Source organism: Trachemys scripta, chromosome 1 (genome assembly GCF_013100865.1).
Source record: "Trachemys scripta elegans isolate TJP31775 chromosome 1, CAS_Tse_1.0, whole genome shotgun sequence".
NCBI classification, from domain to species: Eukaryota; Metazoa; Chordata; order Testudines; family Emydidae; genus Trachemys; species Trachemys scripta.
Window position 1 is genome coordinate 284,969,470 of NC_048298.1, and position 12,823 is coordinate 284,982,292.

General features: G+C 37.7%; 1 protein-coding gene across 1 annotated transcript in view; it reads left to right on the plus strand.

Annotated features, from left to right (window-relative positions):
- DGKH (diacylglycerol kinase eta) overlaps positions 1–12,823 on the plus strand; it is a 254,466-nt gene that overhangs the window by 120,984 nt on the left and 120,659 nt on the right. The window contains exons 2-3 of the mRNA XM_034758420.1: positions 2,348–2,458; positions 4,054–4,134. Coding sequence (XP_034614311.1) covers positions 2,348–2,458; positions 4,054–4,134 — 192 coding nt within the window. The remainder of the gene's footprint in view (positions 1–2,347; positions 2,459–4,053; positions 4,135–12,823) is intronic.

Sequence of the window (12,823 nt, forward strand, 5' to 3'; positions counted from 1 at the left end):
CCCCCTGCCGCCCCTTACCAGGTGCCGCCCCAAGCATGTGCTTGGGTGCCTGGTGCCTGGAGCTGGCCCTGGCCGGGAGCGGTAAGGGCTCCTGCTGCCTGGGGCGACGAGGGTACCCTACAGCTCCCTGGCTCCGCAGGCAGCAGGGGACCCTGCAGCTCCCAGCCGGCACTGGCTGAAGTCACGGAAGTCTTTGCCGTCCATGACTAAATTGTAGCTTTATGTATCATCTGTTGCCAAGCAAGTGAAGGTCTGGTCTTATTGCATCCCTGGAGCAAAGTTCTGTAGCAAGGGTTGGATTCTGTACCAGTGGAACTGGATGATGCAAGTGCTCTGCTCTCAGTAGTGTATGTCTGATGAAAGCATTTACACTGTACACAAATGAATGAAAGTACATTACCTGACTATTTTAAATTAATAAGAATATTTATTATCCGGATCTGTTGTAATAGCTTCATATGAAAAAAATATGCTGTAGTGGTTAAATGCTTTTTCACCTCCAACTTTAGAAGGGTATTTTTTGTTGAGAAAACAACTTTCTCATAGTTAAAATGGGAGTTTAAAAGATTTGTCATAAAGTTTTGATTAATAATCCGTTTACGATTCCAGAGCCATTTAATGGACAAAACAATCCCCTGGTTACATTAAACATGTTGGAGTGTTTGTGCGATATTATTAGTGCTCTAAAAGGGAGAGAGAAAGCCATGATAATGCCTGTTTTTGAAGAAATGGCATTAAGGAATTAATTTAATCTTCAGGAAAACAGTGTGTTTTTTAAAGTCTAGAAAAACAAATAGGCCAACAGATTTATGTTCTTTCTATAGATTTTAAATTCATGTATCTCCTTCATGAAAAAAGGTTTTAATGTACATTCTAATCTTCCGTAACGTATGCCATTTATATCATAACATACATTTAAATATTTCCACTTTCAGGATAATATTAAGATAAGTGCCAATGCCCATTATGTATTTGAAGAGGGAATTAGGACTATTGGATACAGAGCTTATATTGTATGGAGCTGATTTCTGTATTATTCTCACTTTTGAATTGTGTTACATATACATAAATCATATGCACGTAATTCATGTGCACCATGAAAATTTCAAAGAGGGGTACAAAACACAAGTACAGTATGGCTATAACAAACCAAACCAAAACTCGTGTGTGTGTCTATGACTACTGTTGACTGAATTGTTAACAAATTAAATCCATTACATCACGTGAAAATATTTTATCTTTGTTAGGTATATTTTGGGGCATTTTATTAGAAAAAAACACTAAAGAATTTAGTACAGTAGCCATCCTATGGATATATTTCATAATTATTTCACATTCATAAATGGGAAATAGAGGAACAAAAAAGTATATTTTCCTTTTTTCTGTGAATGTTTTATGTTAAAGTTAAGAAGAATTTGACATCCATTGAAAGAAGAATATGTCAGATGCCCTTTGATTAAGCTTATAAGTGGTCCAGATCAACTTGTAAGTGACCTTTCCATCATGTTGTCTAGAAATTGCATTGTACTAGGACATCTGCATCATGACATAATACAAAATGGAAATACCATGCTTCAGAGACCACTTTAGAGCAGAGAATCCAGATCCATATGTATCTTCATTTCCCTTTTAATAGTGTACTTCAAAAGAGAAATTTGGGTATTTAAGACTGTCAGTGATATAGGCCACTGTGCACAACTATATTATACCATTGAGTTATAAAAACTTCTCCTATGAAATTTACAGGGAGAGTGCTTAAAAATCAATGGTGTGATGAGGCCACAGATATTACCAAAACATTTCTAAACACATTAATTTATTGTGCTCTTGACACTATTCTTCCAAGTTTCAGTTGCTGTCTTCTTTTCCATTTTAATAGTTAGAAGAAAGGGGTAACAAGAGTACAGATGCCACAAAGTAGGATCTGTATGCGCTTATATGGCATAGATAGCTAATATTTTTTTTAGAATTGTGCAACTGCCAATCATTGCTCACTACAGTATTGTGGTTTTGGAATTATAGAAGTAATACAATTAAATAGCAATTTAATCTCCAGAATAGTTATTTGCATTTTCAGAGTATATCTCCAGTGCTTTTTGAATGCGTACACAAAATTAACATTTTGCCAGTATTCGCATTGTTAAAAATAATTGTGCATAGTTTGATTGTCAAATGATAGAATCAATCATAATCTCATATACGTGAATACAAATAAAAATAATGAATATCTTTATACAGAACAGAAAATTGTTTACAAGGGTCTAAGAATTTTTTTATATAGTATATTTAGATACTTGAATATTTTTACCAGGTCTTATGTATGTAAATATTTTTTTCTTGTTTTCAGACAAGTATAAAGGAAGGGCTACTATTGAAGCAAACAAGTTCTTTTCAGAGGTGGAAAAAACGTTATTTCAAACTTCGAGGCCGTACCCTTTACTATGCCAAGGATTCAAAGGTAAGGATGTAAGAGACTGCCTTATGGGAACGAATGCCTTATGCTTGTAGCACCAGTTGTTTCTCAGGTTTATTAAAATTAGAACATTGATTTAAAATAACACTGATTGTTTTCACAACCAATTTGCTATTTATAAAAATTAGTATACAAAATTAACCTGCAAAAGAAGACAGGTTACATAAACCTCTGAGTTTTCGGTATGGTGGTTTGTTTCTGTTCTTTTACCCATTTTAAACAAATTAGTCAAATAATGTTAATAAGCTGATTTCTGTTTTTTCACTTAGGAAAATAAATTTTAAAAAGAAAAAAAGCATTGGAGGGATATTGTTCAAATGTTAAACATCAAAGTTCAAGCTATTATTGTCTGAAGGGCAATTTCCTGAAAGATACTTAAATGATTATGCTAAAATAGTGCTAGTTAGGAGTTAGCCCTTGAAATGAATTTTCAATGGAAAATTAAGTTCTGAAAAACTGAAATTTTCAGTAGGAAAATTTCATTTTCAGAAATTACTCTCCTTTCTGTTAGGGAAAATCGAAATGAAATATTTCATTTCAGGTCAGTTTGGTCCAAATGGAAATGTTTGTTTGTTTGTTGAACTGAACTGAAACATTTAATTTCAAGTCAGTTTATCATTAAGCTGCTTCTGCGTGAGCCCCCATGGTGCCTTCTGGGTGTGGTAGTTCAGGTGCTTCAGGCCCTCATTTGCTCCTATTGATTGGCCTCCTTGACCCCACTATATTTCCCATGATGCACTACAATCTCCTCTGCGACTGAGCTGCATGGGGTATCAAAGGAGTCACGTAGATAAGAATGAGGGCATGAGTCACCCAAGCTAGGCACAGTTGTACAGTCGCTGCCCTGAAGAACTGACAACCTTAATTAACAAGACAGACAAGGGGTGGGAAAATGGCAGGATCATTCACATATTACAGATGGGAAGCTGAGGCAGATCTGGGAATTAAATCCAGATTCCCTGCCATCCCAGTCATACCTGCCTCAACTGCAGGACCATCCTTAGTTTAGATTCCCTGCCATGAGTTGAATGTGTGTGTGTGGGGGGGGGGGGGGGAGAAGGGGAACTTTCTTTTTTACTCTCTTTTGCCTACAGCAGAGGAAGGGAGGAGAGACACATGACTGGAATTGTTTTACTGGTCATCAGTGAGCCTCAGTAAGCCAGCAGAACCCATAACCCTTTCCCAGCAGACTTAACGCTGGCTAATAGGCTGCGATGTTTAACGTAGACTCTGCCAGATTGTTATATGTATCTTTCTTCTTTGACTCTATTATGGCATGCTTAAGTGGCACTCCAAGGCTGAATATAATATTGTAAATTTTCTCAAAGGTGTTTTTGAAATGAAGATTACTTTTTTGACTGGGATAAAATTCATTTTCAGCCCGCTTATGTTTTTGAATTTTCCTACTGATCAGATTGTTACATGGCTCCCTCTGAAAGGTGAAATTAGGTTTATCTGCTTAGTAAATTTTCTACTTTTTTCATTTGATTCCTAAAACAATAAGGTGGAAGTGAAAGTGCAGTAGGGTAAGTGTGCTTAAAAGTGGTATTTAATGTGTTTGTGTTATTTTCCGTTCACAGTCTCTAATATTTGATGAAGTTGACCTGTCGGATGCCAGTGTAGCTGAATCGAGCACAAAAAACGTCAACAACAGCTTCACGGTATGGTGCCTTTATCATAACTGTAGCCTTGAAAGCTATAAAAAGACTGTAACTAAGACCATCAAGAATGCTCTCAATAAAGTTGTTCCTCATTTTCCATAATATGGAAGTGTATTAATGAAATAGCCTGTAGTGTCATGACAACATTATATTAACTGTTGATAATTCTGAATCCAGTTTCATGCACATCTTTTATCAGCTTTTAGTATATTTAATATTTGTTTCATAAAATGCTGATACAGAACATTAAAAAAATAGTGACGGTGAATATCAACTGTCCTTATTTTCAATCATCTTTATTTTATGCTGTAGTTTATCTTTTAATGTGTCATATTGTTTTAAGTTAAATTTCCTGGATGATTATCACTAAGTGTGATTTTAATTCCCTGTTCTTAAATTGATAATTCTGATCCTCAACTGTATTAAAATAATTGGGTTTTTTGCTAACCATATTATTCTTAGTTGGTTTCAACCTCGCTGTCTTTGTAGTTATACCTTATTTATACAGTGGCATATGAGTGAGGGCATTACAAGTTTATATAAATCCATATTGTAGTTTTACACAAAAACCTAGAATGTTGTCTTCTTTTCACGCTTCTAAGGGAAGGCTGAATGTTTTGTAATTGTTTTAAATTATTTCATTATGGGAAATAAGTGATAAAGATCAGTCTGTCGTGTCTCCCTCCCCCCTCCCCACTGAAAGTGGTGAGGTTTTGTGAACATTCTTAACTCTCATGGAAAGGTGTTTTAAAGCCAAGGACTAGCTGCCAAGAAGACTCTGGGTGAAATCCTGCTCCATGAAATCAATGGAAATTCTACCATTGACTTCAGTGGTACTAGGATTTCATCATCTTATTTGCAACTCCCACCACTCTCAATCTAACTATTAATATTTCCATTTTTCCTGAGGATTTTAGCTGTCCCAGGTGATCTTGGTCACATAGTAAGAGTCAATTTCTGAGGAGGTCCCGTGCCTGCCTGATGAAAGCTTTGCTGATGAAGATTTCCAGAGGCTCGCTCATTCTGGTGTTCGATGAGTAGCTAATGTGATCAGAGGAAGTGTGCTTTTATCAGCCTAGGTTGGAGGTCAGGTTGTTGCACTGACTAAAGTTTCTTTAGCATTTATAATTCCTTCCCAGATACAGTGATCGTCAATAACAAAGTCTCGAGGACCAAATCCACATCTGGCAAGATAGTATGAGATCTTTTGGCTAGGGGAAGGTAGAAAAAGGCCGTTTTGGTTTTTTTTTTCGCGCTTTTGCTGTTTGGGTATCTGTTGTCAGTGAAGAGTCCAGAAAGCCCTCTTGGCTGCATGCCACTCTGATGACAGTGGGGCAGATGCCCTCTATGAGGGTGATGGAGTGTTAGCTATTTTTTCATAGTGGTTTTCATTACCTATTTGAAATTCTACTTCCATCTTGCCTGGTTTTCGCTTTAGACAAGAACTATTTATCATTCCAGCATTGGGATAGCTGAGGAATGATGAAGAAGTGTAGTCTACCTGTGTGAGCAGAGGTTCAAAGTTTCTTTAGGTATTTTTCATCAGTAGAGGAAAGGCATGGGTGTGTGTCTCAGTTACTGGCCCAAATTTCTTTCAGTGTATCTAAGAATTCCTATGAGACGAATAGAGAGGGTTGGTTTTTTTTTTTTTTTTTTTTTGAAAAAAGGATGTAATACTGGTTTTTCTGTTCTTGGTCTTCATATCTTGAACTCCAGAGAGTCCATCTTTGATGTGAGTTGTCTTCTATGTGCTTTTCTTTTGGATTTCCTTACAGAGGTTGGTGCTGGATTCTGGAATAGGTTGGAGAATTCTGAAGGATATTTTGTTTTTTTACTTCATTTTTCACGGCTTTTTTGAGAACCATGGAGATTAGCGAAGAAGGTACTGGGGAAGATGTCTTTGGAGCCATAGTGTTGACAGCTGTGGATAGTGTATTATTTTCATATCTTACTAGGTTTTCCAGCCTGGGCAGAGCACTCTCTAAGAAGTTTTATTTATTTATTTATTTAAATTATATCTTGGTCTGTAATTCTTCCGGAGTGGACTATATACTGGCCCTTGCCATTTGTTACCAACTCTCATCTCATCTTGGTCTTTTGTCTTCTCCCCTTGAGTTTGTGTGACATAGTCTGACAGCAACAAAGCTCAGTGGGATAGTACATCTCTGTCCTTACCCCTTGACCAATACTGAGGGTAGAGGTTCCAGAAACTCTGCCTTTCAGCACCTCTCCTTGGGGAGTACTGAGAGTTCTCTTTTTTCTCTTCTTTCTTTAAGAAATACACCTCTACCTCAATATAACGCTGTCCTCGGGAGCCAAAAAATCTTACTGCGTTATAGGTGAAACCACGTTATATCAAACTTGCTTTGATCCGCCGGAGTGCCCCCCGGAGCACTGCTTTACTGCAAAAAGAACAGGAGTATTTGTGGCACCTTAGAGACTAACAAATTTATTAAAGCATAAGCTTTCATGGGCTACAGCTCACTTCTTCGGATACATATACAGATTCGGATGCGGATACAGACTAACACGGCTGCTACTCTGAAACCTGCTTTACTGCGTTATATCCAAATTCGTGTTATATTGGATCGCGTTATATCGGGGTAGAGGTGTAATGTATCCCAAACCAGTTTCATTATCTGCTTCTTTGGGTTATCTTCAGCTTTCCCCTGTAAGCATTTTGTTTATTAAAAATCTGTCAAGAAAGAAATAGATGATGTGGTTAGCATACTGTTGATTCTCCGTCCTAATGTGTGAAACCCATTATTAACGTAGGTTTATTTTGGATGGAATAACCTCCGTCCTAATGGGTGTCACTGTGCTGCTGTCCAGTAATGATTGGGATGGGGTAACTCTTTCTTGCCTCTTGGGAGAGGGAAATACACCTTCATGAATATTTAGTAGTTTCATTGAAATAGTAATTTGGTTTTATTTTTTTTTAAATCCATTCTTATTTTAAATTTCAGACTTGCCATTTCACTTTTAAAAAATCAGCTTTCCATGGAAAGCTTTATATTCTCTCCCCTTCACCCCTTCTAGTCTTACATCTTTTTGGAGATAGAAAGGTGCATGTTGAGATTTTTAATACACTGTAAGCACTATCCTTGGGAAGAACCCACATCCTAAAATTAGACACAACACAGCATTAAGGTTGGATTTATCTGAAATGTGCATATATTGCACATTTGTCGAATATTTTATGTGACTAAATATTATGCTTATTCACCAGAAATACTTTCTCACCGAAACGAAGTGGGAGGAAAGGGAAGAGATTTGAAGGAAAATAAAATAAAATAAAAAGAAGCCAGCTAATAAAGCATGTAACATAACATCTATTTCAGTTTGTTCTTCATAATTATTTCTACCCATGAATATCTCAACCCCCAGAACAACCTCCTTTCTGACAAATTGTGCCTAGTGGACAGGTTTGTACTGATGAGCAGTGTAGACTGCTTTTTCAGTCTCTGAGGACCTGATGCAAAATCCACTGAAGTAATGGAAAGTATTCCTAGTGACTTCAGCAGGGTTTGAATCAGGTCCTAAGTGCCTATGTTGCTCCCTAAGTAGTCTGCTAAGCTTGTTTGAGTCCCCTCCCCGCAACACAGTGTACAACCTCTGCCTCAGTGAGCTGTTTAGAAATGTGGGTGTCTTATACTCAGCAATTCAATAGCAATATTAGATTTCTACTTTGGAATACTACTTATTGTAGAGAATCTCTGCGCCCATCTACACTGAGAGTACGTCTATACTTACCTCCGGGTTCAGCGGTAAGCAATCGATCTTCTGGGATCGATTTATCGCGTCTTGTCTAGACGCGATAAATCGATCCCGAAGTGCTCGCCGTTGACACCGGTACTCCTGCTCTGCGAGAGGAGTACGCGGAGTTGACGGGGGAGCCTGCCTGTCGCAGGACCCGCAGTAAGTACCTTGCAGTTCGAACTAAGATACTTCGACTTCAGCTATGTTATTCACATAGCTGAAGTTGCGCATCTTAGTTCAAACTGGGGGGTTAGTGTGGACCAGCCCTGAGAGTATAACTGTGTCAGTACATGGCTGTCTGATAAAATAAGAAACACCCATATTTTAGTACCATTTTCTGTTTTTAGTGTGCATGGAACAGTGTGGTTCTATAGCCATTTTAGGGACTGGTCTTACAGCCTAGTTCATAATCATAACATAATATGGTCCTGTTCCTCATCTCCATTCTATACTTGTGTTATCCTGTTCTACAAACAAAAAACAGTCACAATGTGGATATCCATAATTGTGCTGACATGGTTTGATAGTAGGGTAATGCACAAGCAAGCTGGACTTGTTTCTCCATCGCCCTGCACAGTGTGTAGTCATTTGTGCCAGAGCAAACTGTGTGCAAAACAATGTTTCACACCTGCTTTGAACTGGTCTAAATGCCTACATGAGATGCAGGGCAAAAGAAAACTAGTCCTGTTGGACTTAAAGGACATATCAAATATTAAATAATCAAAGTGGGAAAGGTGGGGTTGAGAAACATCTCTTTGGACATTTTAAAATTTAAAAAATATTTTCAGGGCTTCCATTTTCCTGGTCCATCTGTCTAATGTTAGTAAAGGTAATGAAAGAAAGTGCAGGAACCCCCCTCTCCCCACCATGGTGGAATGGAACACCCATTAAGGCATTACCAAAAGTCTGGAAATGCCTTTATTGGGTAAAGAGGCATCTCTAGTTGTCATTTCAATACAAGCTGAGGAATGTAAAAGCACAAGCTGTTCCTTTTGTGGGGAGGGCATTAGGGTGAATCAGACTCCTATAATCATAGCCAAACTGGAGATGGAACAGTGTCCAATTTCGCCTTTCTTTCCTTTGTATCCTACCTCTACTTGGATTTTTGAACAGGGAGAAATGAAGGTGCTTCACTCATATCATACCTTTATTCAGGAAAATTACTTTATTATTGTGCAAATGACTCTTAATTCTGTTCGATATGGAGGAGTTTTTCCAAGATGTGACAGTGGGATTCTAATCAGTTGGAGCATTTAAGAGGTCTTGTGCTGGAATTATTTTCCATTGGCTCAGGTGGATATACTTAGTAGGAATCTTTCTACATTTAATTATTACGGTTCTAGGACAGGCAGGTCCAAATTAATATGAAGCTTCTCAGGACAACAAATATAAATGCTAAAAGGGATCTTTTAAAAGTTTTGACAATGTAGCTTTTATGTTCAGTGTCTATCACTGTCTTGCTTTTTCATTAAAAAAAAGTACATTAAATAACTTCAAAACATTTTAAAAATGCACATAAATATTAACCACATTTATTTTCAGTCATTGATCTACGGGTGTATGTAAAATGCTATGGTTACTGCAAATCCACCTGGCTTAGTGCAATCATATGAAATGCACAGGCACCAGGTGGTATAGCACCTATTTTTAATCCTAATTGATGTTTGGAAAATTTTAGTTCCGATATCACCGGCCATAACAGGTGTGACTGAAAGATGGTTAACAGCAGGGTATGAATTTTATCTCTGAGCTGTTAAGTTGTACTTCTAACCCTTCCTGCAAATGCTCACAAAACCATAAATGCTCACTTCCTTTATCTCTCCTAAATCATCGAGTAATGGGAAAAACTTCAGTGGTGTAGTTCTGCTGGCTAGTGACTTCTGTGGGTAATAAAGGAAATAATGAAACCATATTTTGGACCAGTCTCTGCTAGGAACATATGAATTGCCACACTAGATCAGACCTATAGTCCAGTATCCTGCCTCTGACAGTGGCCATCATCAGATGATTCAAAGGAAGGTGCAAGAAACTTTACAGTAGGTAGATATGGGATAATCTGCTCCTCCTGGAAGTCTTGTCCTTACCCTACATAGTTAGAAATTTGCTTGAGTCCTGAAGCAAGAGGTTTTATATCCCTTATAATTTGTTTTGTTTGTTTTTCTAGATATTTTGTTATCCAAATAGATGTCTAATCTCTTTGAATTTTGCTAGTTTTTGGCTTCAATGACATTCTGTGGCAAGGAGTTCCATAGTCTAATACTGTGTGAAAAAGTATTTCCTTTTGTCAGTTTTGAATTTGCTGGTTTTCAGTTTAATTGAACAGTCCCTTCTTCCAGTGTTACAAAACAGGGAAAACAGAAGCTTCCAATCTACTTTCTCTAACTGGACCACTTATTATTTTCTATATTTCTGTCACCTCCCCTTTCATTTACATACTTTCTAAGGTAAACATTCACAGTCTTTCTTTCAGAGGAGAGGTTTTCCATGCCCCTGTGCATTCTCACCAGTCATCTCTGACCCCTTCAAATTCTGCAATATAATTTTTGAGGGGGGGTAACCACTACTGCACATAGTACTCCAGATGAGGGGAAACCACTGATTTATATAATGGGATCCTAATATTTTCCATATTATTTTCTCTCCCATTCTTTATGCAGCCTAACATTCTGTTTGCTTTTTTGACAGCAACTGCACATTATGCAGAGGCCTTCTTTGAACTGTTCAGTGATGCCCCAGGGAGGTCCCTTTCCTGAGTTGATACAGTTAATTTAGATCCCTATAAGGTGTATGAATATTTAAAAATTTCCCTTCAGTGTGCATTATTTTGCATTATCAACAATGTACTACATCTGTTATCATGTTGTCCATTCACCTAGGTTGTTTAAGTCCCTCGGAAGTTCCTCGGTTTTCTCTGGGCTTGAATACTCAAAATAATTTGTCATCTGAAAATGTAGCCACCTTACTTCTTGATCCACTTTTCAGATTGTTAGCAGTGATATTAAACAACACCAACACTAGTACAGAACCTTGAGGCACCCAGCTGTTAACTTTTTGCTGTGATGAAAGCTCACCATTTATTCCTGGTCCTTTGTTTTCTGTCTCTTAGGCAGGTTTTGATCCTTGACAATACTTTGTCTCTCATCTCATGATTACTTAGTTACTTTAGCAGCTTCTTCTGCAAGCCTTTGTCAAAGGCCTTTTGAAAGCTAATAAATTATAGAATCATAGACATGTAGGACTGGAAGGGACCTTAATAGGTCATCTAGTCCAGCCCCCTGCACTCAAGGCAGAACTACGTAATAACGAGACCATTCCTAACAGGTATTTGTCTAACTTGTTCTTAAAAACCTCCAATGATGGAGATTCCACAACATCCCTAGCCAACTTGTTCTAGTGCTTAACTACTCTGACAGTTAGGAAGTTTTTTCTAACGTCCAATCTGAATGTTCCTTGCTGCAATTTAAGCCCTTTGCTTTTTGCCCCTATCCTCAGAAGTTAAGGAGAACAATTTTTCACCTTCCTCCTTGTAAAAACTTTGTATGCACTTGAAACTGTTATCATATCTCCCCCCCCACCCCCCAGTCTTCTCTTTTTCGGGCTAAACAAATCCAATTTTTTCAGTCTGTCCTCATAGGTCATATTTTCTAGACCTTTAAACATTTTTGTTGCTCTCCTCTTGACTTTTTCCAATTTGTCCACATCTTTTCTGAAATGTGGTGCCCAGAACTGGATGCAATACTCCACCTGAGTAGAGTGGAAGAATAACTTCATATGTCTGGCTTACAATATTCCTGCTATTATCTTTCCCCCGTCATTGAGTAAGGGCCTACCCTGTCCTTGGTGTTCCTCTTGCTTCTAATGTATTTGTAGAATGTTTTCTTGTTATCTTTTTTGTCTCTAGCTAGTTTACTTTCGTTTGTGCCTTGGCCTTTCTAATTTTGTCCCTACATGCTTGTGTTGTTTGTTTATATTAATCCTTCGTAATTTGACCTAGTTTCCACTTTTTTCAGAACTCTTTTTTTTTTTTCAGTTTCAGATCATTGAAGATCTCCAGGTTAAGCCAGCGTGTTCTCTTGCCATACTTCCAATCTTTCCTATGCAGTGGGGATAGTTTGTTCTTGTGCCCTTAATAATGTCTCTTTGAACAGCTGCCAACTGTCTCAAACTGTTTTTCCCCTTAAATTGCCTCCCTGGGATCTTACCTACCAACTCCCTGAGTTTGCTAAAGTCTGCCTTCTTGAAATCCATGATCTTTATGCTGCTGCTTCCCCTTCTACCATTCCTTAGAATCATGAACTCTATCATTTCATCATCACTTTCACCCTAGCTGCCTTCCACTTTCAAATTTTCAACCAGTTCCTCCCTATTTGTCAAAAATCAAATCTAGAACAGCCTCTCTCCTAGTTGCTTCCTCCACCTTCTGAAATAAAAAATTGTCTCCAATGTATTCCGAGAACTTGTTGGATAATGTCAACTGGTTTCTCTTTTATGCAACAGTTTGACATGTTAAAAGAATTCTAATAGGTTAGTGAGGTGTGATATTCTTTTGCAGAAGCTGTTCTGGTTAGATCCTTTCGTATTATGATCTTTAAGGTGTTTTGTTATTCTATTTTTAATCATCATTTCATCCTATTTACCTGGTATAAATGTAAAGCTTACTGATATGTAATTCCCTTGATCATCCACACAGCCTTCTTTGCAATATAGGTTCAACATTTGTTCTCATATCCTCTGGTACAGTAGCTATTTTTAATGAGATTGCTTATCCAGCACCTCTTTTTCTGACACCCCAATCAATTCTTAGAGTTAGCTGTTTTGCTGTATTCTTTCTCCCAACTCCTGATAGCCACTAAAGGCTAAAAGCATAGTGCTTTGTGGGATTGCTCTGTCTATAATATGTTTTGATGGACAGGATGAATTCCTTAGATTC